Genomic DNA, 20,324 nt, shown 5'->3' on the forward strand with positions numbered 1-20,324 from the left:
TATATTTTATTGTTTGATGGGTGGGGGGAAGGGGGTGAATGTACATCCACTTGCTCTGGGCTAGTAGATCTACTATCCGCAAATTATTTTGACTTTATTTAGCCTATTACGACATGCCCAAAAGACTGATGCAATGTTTAAACTTGTAAATTGCCGTTCCCCTTTCATGTTGCATGGTAGAGCTGCTATTTTCTAAACCTTGTGATTTATTTTTCTTTTAAAATAATATAAAATAGGGACGTCAGTTTATTTTATTATTGTATTGTAATTTCCCCCTGATAATTTTTTCCTGAAACTGCTTATAGCGAGTATCGCACTGGACCAGGGCTAAAACTGACTGTCTATCTCTGTAAATGGGCAGATGCTTTTTTTAAAGATTTGTTTTTTGCTTTTAATTCTGGGTTTATTCATAGATAAGTGAAGATTGACAGGAAAGAGGGAGAGAGACAGGGGGATGCTGCAAAGGTCATGAACAGGAATCGACACGCTTGTGGTATGCGCCTGGACCACTAGGCCAGCGGGCGCCCACAGTTGCTTTTGTATATATTTTTTAACAATACAAAACAGGGCAAGAAAAGACAAACACACTAACAACCAAGTTATAGCCTACATTCCCTACAACAATACAACATCAGAGCCAGGGGGATTACTAACAGAAAACATTAAAGAGTGAACACAAAGCAACAGTTTTCGCAGCTTTTGTGTATGTGTAATATTTTTTGTCCGTTATTACGACAAATATGACGAAACCATAGGACGACACCATAGGGCGACACGGCCTCTTGCCGCTTTGACAAGTTGACAACAGACAGTCATATGACTTCCATATCCTGTCACACTGGGATCAATTTACTTTACAAAAACGCGGATCCGTTCGTGGTCTAAAGCGGATACGGAAGCGGTGGGTACATGCACATGTGTTTGAGTGTCGCAAATGACCGGATCCAGTAGGCGGGCTCTAAAGCGGATCAGGCTAGTTGATTTGGAATAGAGGCCAGGCTTTTGGTAAGCCTGGTGGTCATATAGACCTAATGAGCCTGGTCTGGTGACGCGAGTCGTTTACCGTCAGAGAGGAGCTGACTGACTGTCCCCGAGAAGCTCCTTGCTTGTTGTCTTCGGCGTTGACAGAAGTTCAAACAAAAAAAACAACAACATCCACTATGTTTCCCTGTGCACTTCTCGTTTTGTTCGTGTCGCTCGGCACCGGTACGTAACGATGAAAACGTTTTTTTTCCCGTTTTTTTCTAAATGATTGTTATTGCTATATTTGTCAATGTTGACGCGTTTAGACTACGCCGCAAGAGATACTGTATGTAATGTAATTTCGTCCCGGCAGAAATGACTTGTTTGTTTTCAACTTAGGTTGCCGACCCGGGAGCTGAGAGAAGCGTGTGGTGCGACACTTCTGTCAGTTCTTTAAATGCTTGTTTATGGGCATTTTTCGTCGCGCGAAGGGGACGCGAGACGTTTAATTTAACGACTCCATTAATAATGGAAATGGAGAAGTGACGTGATGATGAAACTTGTGTGTGTTTCACTGTACAGACAGTCTGTGTAGTTCACAGGCCCGCGGTACGTTGTCGGGCTCCGTCTATGATCTGAAATGGAGTTGCGATGCGATGTTAGCCGCAGTCAATGTATGGTGTTCTATGCTGTCGTCGGTGGCGTGTCATTCATAACAGTTTGTTTGCATGTGTTTGATGAGCCACGTAGAGTAAAAAAAGCAGCAGAAACGCGGTCATATAACGGCTGCGGTGCAGGCAGTAGTCTGTGCTGTTGTGCTAAGTTTTCCGCTATGTATGTAGCTTAAAAGCCTGGCGAGCGTACGGCGGCGTCGCGCGCCGAAAATAGCCGATCTGCAAGCTTACAAAGCGTCGCATGTGCAACCATATATCCATGTGTGCAACGCCATGTGAACTTGCAGATCGGCTATTTTCTGTGTGTGAACGACACTGGCAACTGGCAAGCGCAACTTCCTGTTAAAACAACAACACACACAGTGGTGCTGTTTGATGCAGCGATGGGTGCTTGGATGTATGTAATTGACCTACAAATTACGTTGAATTGTTGAATGGCTACAAAAAATATGATCTATGCACGTCACAATATCGTTATTAACCTCGGCTGTCATTTAGGTGTTTGTTTCCCAGCTCGTCGGTTTCAGTGGTGACTCGGACTGCGTTGGTTTATTGTGAGCTCATTAAAGCCTGTGATCACCTGTCCGTGTGGTGTGTATGACTCACAGTAGCCTTTGCCTTGATGACAAAGCACAAGGTGGCTGGTTCAATGGTTGGTCACAAAATAATTAAACCCGTCTGAAGTGACCTTTGCCCTTCTATAGTGTTGAGAAAGGTAATTAACCATAGAAGTGGTCTTATGACATATAAAAGTTTTATTTTAAAACGTTTTGATAGTCATTTGTTTCTTTTTTTAATTATCAATCAACCATTGAACTGTTATATTGACCTCACAAGATCTAAATGAATTGCACAACAAAGTTTGAAATAATAATATTCAACGTCTCTTGGTGGCACTGTAGAATACCACAAATATTACAGATGGACAGATAAACTAGACTTACCAATTCCAATAAATGTCTTCATTGAAGCCAATAGCCATAGCCACCACAGTATATATATCAAGGATGATGAGGTCACCCAGGGTCCGCTCACTCCGCTGGAATCCGTTAGTCATGAAATAGGCTAGTGCTTGCGTCCTGCTATGGTCACTAGTCTAATCTATGACATAGGCCTTGTACAGTTCTGCTAAATGCAGCTGAATTGTGGCAGAGCTGAGACTGCATTGATTGGTTAGCGTTATTATGTGGTAAATGGTCTGCATGTGCTTTGTTCAATAAAATAAAGTGTTATAACGCATGAATAACATTAAAGCATCCAGGACATCACTAAAGAAAATGGAAAAGCTTTTAAGGATTCTGCTTTTTTATGTTTATGTTGACATTTCAAAGACTATAAATCCACAGCTAAAAAGGAAACTGCCACTCCCCAAAATAATTTAGTCTTAAGTTAAGGGCACAGAAGGAGAACAAATATATCAAAGTAGAGATCAACCATGCGACACCAAAATGCAAGCACCATCTCTATTTATTATTTGTAATAATAATAATTGTGTGTGTGTGTGTGTGTGTGTGTGTGTGGGTGTGTGTGTGTGTGTGTGTTGCATAGCGTCTGCACTGTAAAGTTGAAAGACCATTAAGGCCTTTAATGCTATTTAATGACCTCTGCCATTAAGGAAAGGATTCCAAATAAGCCTGCTGGCTTCTTCCTTATCTTGCACGGTCGATAACTTGTTTTCTTTGAATATGTATTGTTTCTGTTTTATATTACAATGTTATGTTGCTAATAAACTAAACTAAACTTAATCCGAATCAATAGATTTCCAACTTTTGATCTGAATAAACAGGCTAATGTCTTGCTTTTCTTGCAGAAATCCAGTGGTCTCATGCTACTGTGGTGTCTGTCAATGGCCCCGATGGCAAGTTATGCCTGTATGCTGAGCTGATGATGAACTTCTCAGTCACATATGACATAGGTGGAGATAAGGTCAGTATCTAGTGCTGATATATGCGCACATTTTATGGACAGTATTTGGTATAGCCCAACGGCCAACATCCTAGTTAATACAATGATTGCACAGTGTTCTGATATATGGCAAAGTAGCTAAGCATTATTACACTACTAGTCTCTCGAGACAGACTGTTGTTCAAAGGAAAAGAGTGTGCTGTTTTTCCTTTATTTTTTGACAATGGGTTCTCAGATTGTTACACTAATGTGCCTTGAATATTAGACATCTCTCGTGGAAGATAATGTGATCATGGGATCCTAAAATTGACGAGTAACTGCAAAGCAAACAGGTTTTCACAACAAGGCATTTTCTAGTTAGTGATTTTCAGTCATGTCCTGTGATTGTCTTAGCACTGATTACCCAGTGGCAGGTCGGCTCAATTTATATTGTATAAATGTTACTCCATAAATAATCCATACTATTCTCTTCCCATGTTTGACTCTCCCAAATGGTGCTACTCGTAAGGCCTGATTTACACCGACAGCCAAATCTAGCCTGAATCAGATCTGTGTCACTTCAAGATAGAAATCCGATTTGCTTAAATAAGTCTAATTGCAGACAGGTCACATGGAATCCATTTTTTTTCTCCAAATGTGACTTGAGTCACAATGGCCTCAGTTACATGCACAAAATGTATTCAGAATGAATGAATTAATTCCGAACAGAGATTCATACCCAACTGTTTACATGGAACCTGTGCGCTATTTCCGAACGTGCCCAGACTGTCACGGGTCCGTCGAATGGAAGCCCATTTTAAAGAAAAATAAAGCTAAAAGTGCAACTGGCTAGTTGAGTTTGCGTGTGGCTCTTACGAGTCCGACCTACTGTTGGACGGCACTCGTCAGTCACCACAGAGAGACATTTGATAATTACGTGGCACTATATTGACGAGGAGTGCACGTTAATTCATCCGTCAGTCAGCCGTCACACAGAATTTGCACGACAGACCGACACACAGACAATTCCTGGTAGGTAAACTCAACGATGCGGTGGAGGCTTGGGGACTTCAGGGAAAGTGTGCATGTGTTCACAACAACTCACAACACGGTTCCATGTTTCACCCATACACTGCAATTGGCAATGGCACTGTAATTCGCCGATGGGTTTGTAAATAGTGCATTTTATTATGGGGAAAATAAACTGGTGTATTTGTCTTTTTTTTAAATGGGTAAAATAGCGCAACTCATTCGGAATGGGATATTCTATTCCAATTGAGGTGTTTACATGAGCATTTTTATTCTGATGACTGGAATTCCGAATGAATTTCTGCATGTGAATGGGGCCATTCAGAGGTGGTTTCAAATCTGATTTAAATCCGATCTGAGGAGATCTGCCTCTTGCCTCTGCCAAGTCGCATATCAAACAATCCAAAACGTCACTTGCAGCACGACCTGATTGCTACTGTCATTACAGAGCGTGAGTATTTTCATTAGAGAGAGAGAGACAAACTAGAGCAAAAGAAAGAAAACAAGCGAGAGGACAGGAAAGAGAAAACAATAGTGCAACACACATTTGTTTTATAGGAATAATGTCACTTCATTATGTCAGCACTACAGCGGACGCCGGACAGACGGTGAAATCTGTACCAAAGTCCTGACGTCACTCGCTCATCCCCTGGTCCAGGGTCGCAGAAGTTTAATTTTTAAATCGTCTCCTATAACTATTGTTGTCCAAAAATAAATAAACTGTCTCTGCGATATTGTTGGGGGTGTTTGTCTGTATCGTTACAACAGTCAACAGCGATCATTTGTTTATTTTTGGAACACGGTTCTTATTTGACGCAATATAAAAATGTTATTGGATTCTGATGGGGTGGGAGGCGGTTAAATGCAAACCGGGTAGGATGTGAAATTACGTCAGACTTCGGCGCTCTTGTCATTGGGGGATGCCTCCGTACAAACAACTTCTCGAAATGTACAGAAACAAGGACGTTTATGAACGCACAGATCAGATCTGGTCACTTGCAAACGGTAGTGTGAATGGTCGGGCCAAAAGAAAAGAAATTTGATTTGACTTGATGTGACTGCAGTCGGGCCTTATAGACATTTAAGTCACTTAACTTGTCACTCACTCATACAGGTACAAGCAGTGTTTGTTAAGCCTAATAGAGTTGGCACGCTATTGGCTAGTAACTATTACTGTGGAATTGTCATTCTCTTGTTGCTTTTCAGAATGAAACAGTCGTCTTTGAACTTCCTGACAACCTGACAACAGATGGCAGTGTTTGTGACAACACAATCTCGACTCTGAAGCTGAATTTTCCAACAGGACACACCTGGACTGTGACATTCTCCAACAGTGACAAAACATACCAATACCAGGCAGATGTCATCACCTTTGAATATAACCTCAGTGACCGGAGCTTCTTTCCTAATTCCATATCAAATGGTGACTTTGAAAACCTTTTATGAGATTGTGGTGATAAACAAATAGTTTATTGCTTTAGTCTGTATAATGACATTGTTTTTGTTGTATCTTCCAGACACGGTTTCTGTGACAGTAATTAAGCCTATTATTGATGCGGCCATGGACACCTGCTACTCTTGCAAAAGTCAAGTTGTGCTCCCAGGCGATGCTGTCCAGCAGACACTGTGGAATGTGCTTATACAGGCGTTTGTGAGTGATGGCAGTAAGAGTTTGAGAAGTAAGTAGTAGGCGCAGATTCCTACCTGATCCCATGCTCCATGCCACATTTATCTCTGCAGTACACACCACTGATCATCTATTGTCTGTACAGCTACCCCATGTGCTGCCGATACATACACCACCGCTGCCACCACCACCGCTGATACCACCACCGCTGCCACCACCACCGCTGATACCACCACCACTGCCACCACCACCACCGCTGCGGCCACCACCGACACTCCCACCACCGTCGCTCCCACCACCGTCGCTCCCACCACCTCTGCGGGCAATGCCACCACAGAAGCACCGGGCAATGTCACCACAGAAGCACCGGGCAATGTCACCACAGCAGCACCTGCCACCACCACCCCTACTACTGTACCCACCACCACCCCAACCCCTACCGTGCCCGCACCTGTCACAGGGAATTACGTCATCAGGCCCGATGAGAACAGCACAGCCTGTCTGTTGGCTAACTTTGGCTTGCGGCTCAGTTTCAAGCAAGGAGAGGTATGTGTACAAACAGTACACACGTTTTAACACATGACCCCTGGTGTCTTATATTCTGGGCACATCATAATAGGCAAACATTCGGCAAACGTTGGCAGATCTACAAGCTCACAGCTCATCGTGTTGAACTGATTTGATGTGGAGGGAAACTAGAGGGGCTAAGTATAGACCCTTGGGGTACACTGGTCAACAAAGTATATACACATACAGTAGTGTTTAAACTAAAGCCTCTTTCCTAGAGAAGCTGTAGCATTCAGTGATCGTCCTTGTTGAGTTGTTGTTCCGTCTTCCCTACTCAGAAACCCCTAGAGATGAACCTGGATCCCAATGGGACTGTTGCAAGTGGAATCTGTGGACAAAACACCAGTGACCTGGTGCTGACCTCAGACACCATTACCCTCATGTTCACTTTCACCAATGTAAGTCCCTTGAGCTGAACCTCAAACAAGTTTCCCTAAAGTAGACTGCAGTGTGTGTGTGTGTGTGTGTGTGTGTGTGTGTGTGTGTGTGTGTGTGTGTGTGTGTGTGTGTGTGTGTGTGTGTGTGTGTGTGTGTGTGTGTGTGTGTGTGTGTGTGTGTGTGTGTGTGTGTGTGTGTGTGTGTGTGTGTGTGTGTGTGTGTGTGTGTGTGTGTGTGTGTGTGTGTGTGTGTGTGTGTGTGTGTGTGTGTGTGTGTGTGTGTGTTACTGCTAATGTAGTCTGCCTTGAGTTACAATTACACTGTAGCACTGATGAAGGCCATGTCCAGTGTTTTCAATTCTATTTTTTACCAACTATTGACGTTTTGTACACTTTAGCAGTATTTTTAAACTTGGTGTTGTAGGTAAAGTTCTGGAATTAGTTTTGAGAGAATTGTATGTAGGCATAGATGTAAAGCATGTTATTAAAGTGTCATTTGTTTCTATTGTTTAACAGGAGACAAACAAATTCCACCTACATGCTCTGAATGTCACTGGTAAGTAGTAACCTCACGCTTGACCCTGTCAATGAGGCACAGCACTGACTGGCAAGTTCCTTCAGAGTCGTGAGTTGACATACTTGTGCGTTCCATTCCAGGACTGTTTTCTGGAGCAAACGGCAACCTGAGTCTGTGGCAGGCAGCTGTCGGCAGTTCCTACATGTGCAACAAGCAGCAGAGCTTCAACATCACCGACTCGCTCACCCTTTACACATTTGACCTGCGAGTCCAACCCTTTGCGGTCAGCAAGGGTGTTTTCAGCACAGGTAGGCTACTCTTTGATACAGTATATCTTGCAAAACACTTTTCCTGCTGAATTGTCACTATCCATCCACTGAGTGGAATGTGATCCTCCCATAAGAGGCTCAGAATACCCCTATACTGACGGAGACTACATTTACCCTGTCGTCTCTTGTGGGCATGTTGCTGCCAACAAGGGTTGATATATATTAAATTAATAAAATGGCAAACTCACGACGCAGCATTATTAATTATGTTGTGAGCTTAATGCTATATTTGTCGTACAATTGAGCATATACGTAGGGCTTTAGTGGTTTTAACAAGATGCTGGCATGCATGGGTAGGGAAATACAGGTTTCAAGTTTATGAATGGAGTTCTATTCTTAGTACAGCAAATGTTATTTGACTGAAATGGGATAACAGAATTTTGAGTCACAAGGACACATTGAGAGGTTTAGGTTCTTGAGGTTACTGCTTGTCATGGTGAAATATCGTGCTCTGTTAGAAAATGATAATCCGAAAATATTCCCCTCATCAACTTCAATTGTATGATGAAACAGCTCTCAGAGTCGCTATTGTCGTCGTTTGTCGTTTGATGAATGCAAACAAAGACGATTCTGCCTATACTGTAGAACATCACAAAACCTAGTATGGCAATACCACGATAACCGTCTGTGATCCTGGTGTGCTGCTGCAGTGTTTTGATTCCTCGGTGTGTATTAACTGATCACATTTTCCCTCCTTGATGATCTATTCTCTCTCTGTCTGCAGCCCATGAATGTTCAATGGATGACACCAGCATCTTAATCCCAATCATTGTTGGCGCTGCTCTGGCTGGCTTGATTCTCATTGTTGTGATTGCTTACGTGATTGGTCGGAAAAAGACCTATGTTGGATATCAGACCCTATAAATCCACACTTTGATCCATTCTTTGTAAGGGGTTTCCAAACCTGGTCCTTGGGGTGCAATTGTTTAATTGGTAACTAAAGTACACTGATATAGAAGTTGGTGAGCTCTGACTAGCAGAATTATTTTATCTTAGCCATGTAGTTCATTTAACAATAGGTCACATGGTAAATGAAAAGCGTTTTCTACTAAATTAACCCATTTAGACCTGAGGCAGATTCTTAAAAACGCCTCCTAAAACCTAACCTAAGGTTTACTGAAAACCTTGAAATTCTTACAAAAAAAAAATATATATATGTTGCTATATGAGACACAGAAGTGTATGTGGAGGTAAAACAACGTATAGGTAGAACCAGTTCTAAATGGGTTAACTAAGAAGCCAAAACAAAATAACAAAGCCTAAACTGAATTTTGATAACAATTCTCAAGGACCAAGCTTGTCTACCTCTGACGTGTGTTAATTTGTTTTATTGTTTTCTGTTTTCTTTCCCTGTTTTCTTTTTTATTTCTTTTTTTACGAGCAAGCACAATATCTGCCCCAGCCCTAATTTTGACACACAGTAGCATAGGCCACGATGAAAGAAACTCCAATGAATCAGAAAGATCTCCCTCAGTAATCATTATCTCAGGATATTTGGACTATTCCTGGTTAGATGGTCCTAGAATGTATATATGCTCTCTACATAGGTGAGATTCCAGGTGTCTTCTACAAAAGGCGCTGCACTTCAGTGCCCAGTAAAAACTTTGGGCTGTGCTACAGATCGTGTGCTTGCATCTTCCCAGTTCCCACACGCATTCCTTTTTTTTTGTTTCCTTTTGTCCTTATTTATTATTTGTACACATTTTTGTTCCCACCTTTCTTTTTGTGGCCATATGCCATACATGGCATATGGCATTTCCCCACAAATCAAAAAGTTGGTCAATTAGTGATTGTATATTCATTGTTACCCAAAACATTAAGAACTACAGCTTTGCAGTCCCGTTTCATTTCATTTTTTTAGTTTTCTTCGCGTGTAGAATTTGCAAATTCATAATCCGAAGGAAATACTTCCATGTATATTTCCCCTGTAGAACAGGTGAAAACCTTGGAATGACACTGTCTTGATGACATAATAGTTGAAATGGCTGCAATCGTTTTCAAAATGTGCAATTAATTAGAGAGTGCTCATGAGTCATGGACCAGAAAATAGACATCAGTCTGTTAACCTTTGTGAATCCATGTTGGCATTAGGTTTAGAAAAGGGATAGGTGTTATGGAAAGTTCGCGAAATGTGTGGCAAATCTGCAAACAAAATGCTTAACACTAGCTTTCTTCACAAATGTTTCATGAAAGGTGTCTAGTCTACTATCACCTATCAATTTGTTCCAACCCAACTCTCTAGGGGAACTTTGTGACTGCGGTACAACCTATATAAGGCAAAATAATCCAAATGTCATTATGCTTTATCACATGTGACGTGTCAAACTAGGGGGTTTTCATGATTCTGAATCCGTTGCAAGCATTAGTTTTGCACGAAACCTACTCCTTGGGCTAAATTCGGCCATAGTCACAGTTGTGATGACTGCTATGGCCATTTTTATCCGAAGGTTTTTTGTGCAAAACTAATGCTTGCAATGGATTCTGAATCATGAAAACCCCCTAGTTTGACACGTCACATGCTACATAAAGCATAATTACATTTGGAAAAGTTGCCTCATATAGGTTGTGAATGGTACCGCAACTTTCAGCAGCAGTCACCTTCATGAACACATTTGTGAAGAAAGCTAGTGGTAAGCATTTGTTTTGCAGATTTGCCACACATTTTGCTAACTTTCCCTAATGAGTTGTTAACTTTCTGCACAATGGAAGAGGAGTTTCATATATAAATGCACTAAGGCGCTCTTTAAGTTTGGCATATTTTGGCATATTTTGAATCTATGCTGCAGTGACATACCAGTGGATAAGCGATCATTCAGTCACCTCCTAGGTAATGAAGGTTTGCAGGTAGAACAGTGGAAGTGAATTCAACCTGTGCAAGTTGTATCAATGGGAGTGTCCGGGAGCGTTGTTGTCCACTGTGTGTGTGTGTGTGTGTGTGTGTGTGTGTGTGTGTGTGTGGGTCGGTCGGTCGGTCGGTCGATCGATCGTGATATGGTAGTTGCTTTGTGTATTTTTGCTTTTCTTTCTAGAACGGTGTGCTAGTCTAGCTCCAAATCTGTAGTTTTTTGGCTTATTAAGCTACAAGCTATCGGGTATCTAAAGCAGAGGCTGCACTGGAGTGAGGCTAGGAACTCTCAACATCGGACACGAGACTGATCTTTCCGTTTCAAGATGCTTGTGATCAAATTAATCTATCCATTTCCTAAAATGTTCCAATGTGTGTATGGACAATAGATATATGTTGAATGTGAACTCCATTTTTTGCTTGTGATCAGATTTGCTTGTGGACTTATGTAAGTTTCAGCTTTTATATAAAATTGTTTTGCCTTGATTCTTTATAAGATGGCTCTGCAGCACCAATGTGGATAGATCTATCAGCTCATGCTCTCAAAGATCATTATTATTATGATGGCTTTGTGCCTTACATAGTGATGCTTTCCTCATTCTCAATAATACTGTACAGTTCATACTTTGATTTCCCCTCATCAGTTTTCAATATTCTTATTTACATTTAGCAAAGGGAATGTGTGCTGCAAGTCCATCCTCTTAAAAATCACTTGTGTTAAGTTGCTATACAAGAATGCTGATTTGCATTTTTGTAGGCTTTTTAAGCTGTAATAAAATGGGATTGGAAAAATGTCGGAATGGACCATTTTAATATTATGAAAATAAAAGTGTGTTGGTCCTTTACTGGAGTAAATGTTTATTTGATTGTTGTTTGTTCTGCCCTTTCTTTGTTGCATTTAATTATATTCTATTCTGCCCCCTTACTACTTTTATTGACTTTAAACAGGTATCTTATTACTGTCCATCGTACTGTATGTGTTTCTTTTTCTCCTGTCCAGTCAGTGATGCATTCATTCACTTATCTGTTCTCTTCATTCTTGTCTAGCTGTGGATTGCCAGGCTGATTCGGAGAGCTTCATTGTTCCAATAGCAGTTGGAGTGGTCCTTCTTGTTCTTATTGTTATTGTTCTTGTTGCCTATTTCATTGGAAGAAAGAGAAACCTAGCCTCTGGCTATGAGTCTTTCTAATGAAGTGGTTCCCAAACAGTGTGCCGAAGAGGCTTGGGATTTTGACAACCACACATTATTTCAATTTATAAAGCTATACAAAACATTAATTATTTTTAATTTATTGTTTCAGAACTGCACACTTGTTTACCAATACAAAGGCAAATTCTATGTATGACATGCATACAGGTAAATATAAACATGGCACATACCCAGGTATCTGGGGATGCATGGGGTACCTGGGAGGCTCTGTCAAACCATAGGATCCACTGCAACAGAGAGGACTGTTAGAGTGGGATCCTATTGGGATGTCAGAGCCCTGGAGGTTCTGGGCCGTTCCTCCACTCTGGGCAAACTCCGATGGAGTGACTCAGGTCAGCAGGTATATGGGAAAATGAAGGCCTGTCCCTCAGATGTGATTAGTGGAACGGCCCTTTAATGACCTGGAGGTCTGTCAGACCACCTATGATTTTGTGCTATGTTTATATAAACTAATTTCAACCTGGTATCCCTATTTTGGGCATGTCGTTATAGGGACAATTTTAGTATTCTCAATCTTTCACAAACATTTTCAAACTTTGGGGAAATGGCAATCAATACAGGTTTGCCTTGTGATACTGTCTTGACCATTGGTGTGCCTTGGGCACAAAAGGTTTGAAAATAACTTCTAATGTATTCTCAGATGTTCATGTTACTGAGGGGAGTCAGTTCATTGATGAATATGAGTTTGATTTGCTGCCTGTGCATAATTGCGAAGATCTGTCTGATCAGTCTCCTGTGTGTATTGACGTTTCCAACTTTCCATATAGTCGTCTTTCACCGGCATTTCTGGCCAACTAAATCTCTAACCCGCTATTTCTGTGTCCCCTTTTCTCTGTCAGCTGAGGAATGCTTCCTGGACTCTGATTTGAGCTTTCTGGTGCCCATCGCTGTGGGCGTGGCACTCAGCTTCCTAATCATCCTTGTGCTTATCTCTTACCTGATTGGTCGGAGGAAGAGTCGCACTGGCTACCAGTCTGTATAATCCAACTCACAGCTGCTTCTGCCTCTCACCCGCGCAACTCTCACAGTCACCGCTTAAACACACACACAACACACACACACACACACACACACACACACAACTCTCACAGTCACCGCTTAAACACACACACACCACACACACACACACAACTCTCACAGTCACCGCTTAAACACACCGCACTCTCACAGTCACTGCTTAAACACACACAGAAAGAACTCTCACAGTCACCGCTTAAACACACAGAAAGAACAACTCTCACAGTCACCACTTAAACACACACAACTGTCACAGTCACCGCTTAAACACACACAGAAAGAAAACTCTTCCTATGGAGGCAGCCTTCCGCCCTTTTCCTGTTGCTTCCCTGGCATCCCAAATTCCTCCTTTCCACTTTCCCGCAGTGATTTTCCGCTAATATCTTCTCCTATCTTGTCCCTTTTTGTAATTAACTTCAACCGCCAACTCAACAGTGATTTCTGTCACCAACCATCGCTGTTTTGACACCAATGACTGACTGAATTACCAAAACAGATTGATATTGCATCTTTTGCATGTTATTGATGGTCTCTGTTATTAGCCATCCACGTCCTCTCAGAAAGGCTTACAAGAGGCTGTTTATTCTCACTTGTTTAATGTGCTGTACAATATATCTATGTAAATGACTCTTGTATAGGATGAATTATGTTTTTTTTTTGATTACTTGAATGTATGAGCAAGCTAATAGAAACCTTATAACATTATTATGCAAACCCATTGTTGTTGGCCATTGTTTTCTTGATACAACATTCCTTTTAATTAATTCACACTCATCCAGTATTCATATCGGAGTGATGTAGCTTTTGCACATGCTCACATAAAGGTAGCTCCGTGGAAGGACACTAACTTTTCAAGACAACTAACCAGCATTTTCTTTTGTAAAGGTAATTTTTGTGTAATATATTTATTTCACTGTTGCAAAGTCCCCTCTCAGGGAATGGAAGATGGGATGTGTTCTTAGTTGTGGTTGCCCTACCTTTGCCCTTAAATGTACATTTCTCTCAAGTAAATTACATTAATATTAGTTAACATTTTGTAATTGTATTGTGGTTATGTCCTCACCTGTTTTAACCTGGCCCTGTTCAAATGAATGACAAATACACAACCCATTAGCCAGAGGGCAGCAAATTAGGTTTTTGCAGTTAGGTCATGGTTCTGGTCGAGCAATTGACTTGGCCCAACATACACCAACACACCACATGATCTGGCCTAAGCTACCATGCTTTAGTACAGTTCCATTTATAACATGAGCCATTATGCAGTTATATGAAAGTTATGAAATCTAATATCTAGCTGTTTATTAGTCATGGCTTTAGTTTTGATTCAACCCTGGTTCCACACTAGTACATGTGATCTCGCGCTAGATAGCCTTTTTGTTGCACTTTTCAGTTGCTCATCATGAAGCTCATCTCCATCTGATGAAGAATCTGGTATAAGCTTGTTGAACATAGTATGTGGGGAATACATTAAATAAAGCTTTCTTGTTTTGTAGCACTTTTCTCTGACTTTGTTTTGCTACAGCTTTGTTTTATTGCAGTGCTGCAAAAGACAAGGTCATATGTCTTGTGTCAGTAAGGCACCATTCGGTACGCAAGTACACTACATTGTGAATTATTCTGTGGTGTCTTCTTGACTTTGAACAGTAACGTGATTTTTATGACAGTGGCATGACTTGTGCTTACTATTATTGGCATTCCACAAAGGCGTTCAGCAACAATAGATTCACATACTGTTAATCTTGTCTATGAAATGCTCAGTCAAAGGACTTTTAATACCTTGTACATTAAATTTGATTGGATACGTTCTTCATATAGTTCTTGATAACCACTGTGAAAGGTTAATTTGTGTGTGGCTGTGTGAGTGTGTAGGGATTCTTAATTATCACCTACATAACATGGGCTGTCATAGACTATGAACTGGCCTAAGGTTATGGAGATACACCATAAGTCACATGGGAAGGAAATTGTACTTATCAGAATAAAATCAGAAGGAACAAGGTTAGTATTCAGTGTGGATAGGATTAATTATATGACCAATGTGTTACTTCCACATAACAGATAAAGGTTTCACAAAGACAAACTAGTTCACAGTATCTCTTCCTTTTATTGATCACAGTCACCTGTTGTAGTATATTTTCAAAAGCAGCCAGATGTTTTTACAAAAGAGAAGGCAATAAATGACTCATAGTGCTTATTTCATAAATGTAATATAATAATACTGACCTACTCAACAAAAAGGTAATACTGTATTTGCATACATTTATTATTGTTTTACTGTGTAAGTACAGTATAAGTCCTGTTTTCATGATAATCTTGGAAACCATAAAATATACATGTTTGAAAAGTATGCAAAAGAAATTAGTACACACTTTGATGTCACACCAAGTGTGTCACACAACCATATCCTATCCTTAACAGTATTTGTAATTGTCTATTAATGTTTTTAAGTTACTTTGCATATCTAGAAGAACTAACTATTGGGCAGTGCCTTCTATATTGTGAATTTAATTATATTAATGTTCTAATCATTACAAAATGTCAGGTATTCAATGGGAATTCATTCTCTACATGTATGGTGCTCAGCAACACTGTTTCAATGAATGTGTGTGTGTGTGTGTGTGTGTGTGTGTGTGTGTGTGTGTGTGTGTACGCATACTCCAGCAACATTCTCAGGTTGCAAAGGCAGCTACATGTACAAAGTGTGGGACGATGATGTCTCTCCAGTGACATTCTTGAGGAATCTGCTTTTCTAGCTGAAGGCACATTGACATATGAATGAAAAGGAGCGAGAGGGAACCCTATGTAATATATGTCAAATAACGGTTCAACTTGAGAGTTGTCATAGATTTTTCTCATCTAATGTTGCCATGGGAGCATCCCACTTGATGTGCTCATTTCGACCTATGCTCCTACTTCCAAGTAGAAGGTAATACTGCCCTGGTAGCGGTCATTGGGATTATCATTGATGATGCCCTTGCCATTGAGCTTGCACTGTATTTGGATGTGAGTGTCATACTGTACTCCTGAAAAGCGCACAGCCACAACCGGTGATGAGTAGTTTACCTGGTGAGACATGGGAGGTTTGGGTCAAGACATGATGAGCCATTATCTCAACAATAACAAATATCATGAACAATAACGTGAATTCGCACAGCAGTTTGCGCTGAAGGTATGAAACCCTTACTTACATGCCTTAGCTTCCCATAATATGGAAAGTACTTCATGTCAAAAATGCTTTTAGGAAAGAACTGGAGTTCTCCCAGGGCTTCCGGTGGCCCTTTCTGAAAGAATGAAAAGTAACATTCTCTTGACTCAAGCCTAATTCATATTTTAACTGTATGACTGCGAGGGGCACTGTCGTATGACAAAATATAAATTAGACTTTACAGTAGAAAAGTATCATCATGACACTTTCATAGATAGTTTTATTCCCAGTTTATTGTGGAATGAATGCTGACTCTTACTGTACCTTAACTCCGCAAGTCACATTTATTGGCTTGCCTTGACCAGGTAGGTACCCAAGAATCTACAAGAAGAGAAATCAAATATAATTGTCATCTCAAGATGTGTAGTTTTTGTTTACCCTATGCAAATATAATCTTCACATCAAGCAGAGACAATTCCTGTATAAGCATGTTTTAAATATTTCGAATCACACTCAAAGGTTCATTCATACAATGAACAATTATGCTGTTTAAAAGAACTTTAACTAAACAGAATTCAAGCTGGATATGATTGTTTATGCCATCACTGTTTAGTCTCTCAATCCCACAAATGGCCACAAGAGGTCACTGACAATGTGAAAATCCTGAATGTTGACTTTACTCTGAAAGTGTACAAATGGGAAAACCCAGGGTTATTCTGTGTATTGGCTGCTCCATGATGCTTGTGTTATGTGTATTAATTAATTCTGTAACAGCACGGCCTTACCAGGACACACGACGTAGCCTACTAATACAAGTAATTGCACTTGGCTTACTCTGTTCATGCGTAGGAGGATGCATGGCTTTCCCTGAGAATAGCCATAGTTGTGGTCCTGGAGACCTGAACAGTCCCCCAGCCAGGACCTCTTGAACTGACATGCTTTTCGCTCTGCACTCTCCTCCAAGTCCTCCTGCATGGAGTACCTCTCCTGTCCACAGGGGATATTCTTGCGCTCCTGAGTACTGTCACTATATGCTGAAAGTGGTGAACAGTTTGTGTGTGTGTGTGTGTGTGTGTGTGTGGGGAAGGGGGGGTTGGGAAGGGGGTGGTTGGGGTAGGAGAAAGAGAGAGAGAGGGCATAAATAAGCCACGCAGCCGCAATGCCCTGCCAGGGCCAGGCCTCTGATTAAGGCAGCCTGACAAAAGCGGGGTGTGGAGAAAAAATAAAAAGAAGCATTCAATGGCTGTGCTCTAACCACAAAGAAGCTTCCCTTCCCAGAATTCCGTGCAAGAAGCAGTTGGAATAAGGGACAAAGGTAGTGGAGGATTAACTCACTGTGTACACACTAGATGATTTCAACACACACCCAACAACCTCATTGCTTTCTGTCTAACACAGTTGTCTTCTCCCACCACTAAATTCTGTCACCTCTATATACAAACTGTATTATATCAAGTGTCTGACTCACGTTTCAGGTATTCGTCCAATGCCTTTGCATATTTCTTCCAGGTCTTGCGTTCAGAGGCGTTGAAGGCGATATCATGGCCTTCATGGTGTGGGGCCATCGTCATACCTGCCAACGGAGACCCACAGACAGTCAACTGTGCCAACACTGGACAGGGGCAATAGAAAGCAGGAGGAGGAACTTGAGAGGTAGGGGGTAAAGGAGTGGTGGCAGTGGAGGAGGTTGTATTTACCTGGTGGCATCACTCTGTCATTGTATGTTGGATGGTAGGGACTAATGGACCACATAAGGCAAAACATACAGCCTCCAAACATGGCCGCCAGAAATGTATAAAGTGCAGCGTAGAAGAGGAGGATGAGACCTGAGAGGTAAGGAGAGAGAAACAGTGAATGATGTTAACGTGTGTCCAATTCTATGTGTCCTATCTGGACTCAAGCCACTGTCCTTCCACTAATTTGTTTAGTCATACAAAAGTGCTGTCTCTCCTTGTCTGGAAATGAAAATCACTTCAGTCATATGTGTTTTAAAATCAAAACCCACTGCAATCATCTCACATGAGGAAACCTGCATATAGTAAACCCTAAGAACTAGCGTTGTTTCCCATTTTTTCAATTAACAGTCCATTAGCAACCAATCAAACCATACGTGCCCCAAATTAAATGGCTTTTGCTGTGCAGGGCAATTTCACAGGGGACTGGTTGCAGCCAGCCTTGCGTTCCCCGGAGCGACAAAGGCCTTTCTGTTTAAGCTCAGTGAGAATTCTCTCAGCTGTCCTTTCACTCAGGAACACAGTGAACCTCCGGTTGCCATCGTAGTGAAGGTCTTTTGCAGTCATAGAGGCCCAGCCAGCTCCAAGGAGCCCCAATCACCCCACTCTGGTATTGTGTCCCCTCTTACGCACTCCTCTCACAGGACACACATCACAGACTTCAACTCATGGCCTTTTCTTCGACAGACACATGGGCCCCACGTCTTCACAAGTGTGCAACGCACAGCGGTTATGCTTCTGAAATGAGTCTTCAACTGGCCTGACTCTTCTTCCTTGGTACACATCCCAGCTTTACGCCATTAGGTGATGCGTGGGGTGTTTTCTCTATGCTCTACGTGCTGTTGGGTTTTGATTGTCCACCGCGTTGTACAGTGAGTGGACATGGGGGGTGGGAGCTCGAACAGCGTCACACAGCCACTAGCCTAGAATACTAAAAGGCTGCTCCATCATCAGTGACTCAACAAATCCCTCTAGGCATCCACCTCTGCCAAGAACGTTTCTTTAACATGGACGGAGCCCTAAGAAAAAAACACTGGAGCATCTCTTACGTGTTTGACTGCAACTGAGAGTCTGCAAGCATGCTAAGGTCAGCTATGGGGTTGCTGAGGCTTTGGGAAAGAGGCAGTAGAGAGCAGGCTAAGATGTATGAGGAATGTGATTCCTGGCCAGTGCAAGGCCCTGAACAGTGCTCTCCCACTGGGGCTACGTCCCCAGGCAGTCTGTTTTTGTCGGGACGGTTCTGACTTGTCCACGCACCTATGTAAACATTGAGCTTGAGGACACACACACATACACACACAGCATAGTGAGGCGAGTCTGTGGACTGGGGAGCCATTTCAATCCCCCTTAAGAACAATAAGCCATCAAGACACCATGTTCGTTCTCGATCACATGGAGACTGCCTGCCAACTGCTGATTACAGCTGAAATACACTCAACTGTATGACAGAAACAAACATGCACGAACAATGATTAATACTGTACATCAGTGTAGCTGAAAGTATAATATAAATGTATTTGTTTCTGACTTTCAGATTTCCTTATGTAGAAAGTACCCCCCCACCTTGCACACATACACATGCACAGATTGCACGCACCCGCACGCACGCACGCACACACACACACACACACACACACACACACACACACACACACACACACACACACACACACACACACACACACACACACACACACACACTTACTCCAGCTCTTTCCGGTGCGCCCCATGAATTCGCGGGTCTCTGCATTCCACAGGTACGTCTTAACGCCACCTATTTGCTGGTACAGTGTCCTCTGGGGTACAGGCTTGCGCTTCCATTTTTCAAAGTTCAGGTCCTCCTGTTCCAGGGGCCGATGTTCAGCCAGTGTCTCCTGCTCCTCTTCCATGCCATGTCTTTTTTCACTTGGATGCCGCTGAGAGGGAGACACAAGAAATGGGAAAAACTCGGAAAAAAAGTTCCTGCCGCACATTCTCGATCACTATTTCTTTCTTATTTTTTTTACTCAATCCAATTTCTTTCATATAACGACAGCCAATTTGGTGAAAAAATGTGGCACAAACGTTGCCAAGAATTCGATCAAGTTTTTCTTTTCTAAATTACAACGCCAAGTATTTTCACCGAATCGCACTGCATGTTCATGAATATTGCACTGCTAGTCCCGTCCTCCTTTTCATCAAATTATAACCCCGCTGGGGACCTTTCTGGCCCTCTTTGGGAGAGATGATCCTCTCTGATTGGACCCTCCTGCTCAGAGAAGCAGCTGCAGACATGCAGAGATGGGGGGTCACACTTTGACAGCCAGATGTTACTCACTATAGACTCTCAGCGTCCACACATCCCCAAGGAACCATGGGGTGCTTCATAATGTCACCGCAATTTCAGTTCCTATATATGTGTGTGAA

The 20,324-nt window shown here is 41.9% G+C and overlaps 2 protein-coding genes across 2 annotated transcripts in view; one reads left to right on the forward strand and one right to left on the reverse strand.

The window, feature by feature from the left end:
- The first annotated feature begins 1,054 nt into the window (after window positions 1-1,054).
- lamp2 (lysosomal-associated membrane protein 2) lies at window positions 1,055-11,657 on the forward strand. Its single transcript, XM_083785824.1, has 9 exons — window positions 1,055-1,206; window positions 3,448-3,563; window positions 5,757-5,973; window positions 6,068-6,229; window positions 6,323-6,723; window positions 7,023-7,142; window positions 7,638-7,677; window positions 7,779-7,946; window positions 8,692-11,657. Exons 1-9 carry the CDS (start codon window positions 1,161-1,163, stop codon window positions 8,829-8,831), a joined length of 1,410 nt encoding a protein of 469 aa, XP_083641950.1. The 5' UTR covers window positions 1,055-1,160; the 3' UTR covers window positions 8,832-11,657.
- Window positions 11,658-15,168: 3,511 nt separating this feature from the next.
- atp1b4 (ATPase Na+/K+ transporting subunit beta 4) overlaps window positions 15,169-20,324 on the reverse strand; it is a 6,057-nt gene continuing 901 nt past the window's right edge. The window contains exons 3-9 of the mRNA XM_083785835.1: window positions 19,624-19,834; window positions 17,883-18,011; window positions 17,654-17,758; window positions 17,020-17,219; window positions 16,510-16,566; window positions 16,229-16,321; window positions 15,169-16,103 (exon numbers count right to left, since the gene is read on the reverse strand). Of these exons, the coding sequence (XP_083641961.1) occupies window positions 15,942-16,103; window positions 16,229-16,321; window positions 16,510-16,566; window positions 17,020-17,219; window positions 17,654-17,758; window positions 17,883-18,011; window positions 19,624-19,834 (957 nt within the window). The 3' untranslated portion in view covers window positions 15,169-15,941. The remainder of the gene's footprint in view (window positions 16,104-16,228; window positions 16,322-16,509; window positions 16,567-17,019; window positions 17,220-17,653; window positions 17,759-17,882; window positions 18,012-19,623; window positions 19,835-20,324) is intronic.

The sequence above is a fragment of the Protomyctophum parallelum genome (genome assembly GCF_964188405.1).
Source record: "Protomyctophum parallelum genome assembly, chromosome: 16".
NCBI lineage: Eukaryota > Metazoa > Chordata > Actinopteri > Myctophiformes > Myctophidae > Protomyctophum > Protomyctophum parallelum.

Bases quoted from the DNA above. Each gene is read 5' to 3' on its own strand.
- lamp2 (XM_083785824.1), top strand. From the start codon at position 1,161: ATGTTTCCCTGTGCACTTCTCGTTTTGTTCGTGTCGCTCGGCACCG. The intron at 1,207-3,447 runs GTACGTAACGAT...CTTTTCTTGCAG, and splicing joins GTTCGTGTCGCTCGGCACCG to AAATCCAGTGGTCTCATGCT. The intron at 6,230-6,322 runs GTAAGTAGTAGG...TTGTCTGTACAG, and splicing joins TGGCAGTAAGAGTTTGAGAA to CTACCCCATGTGCTGCCGAT.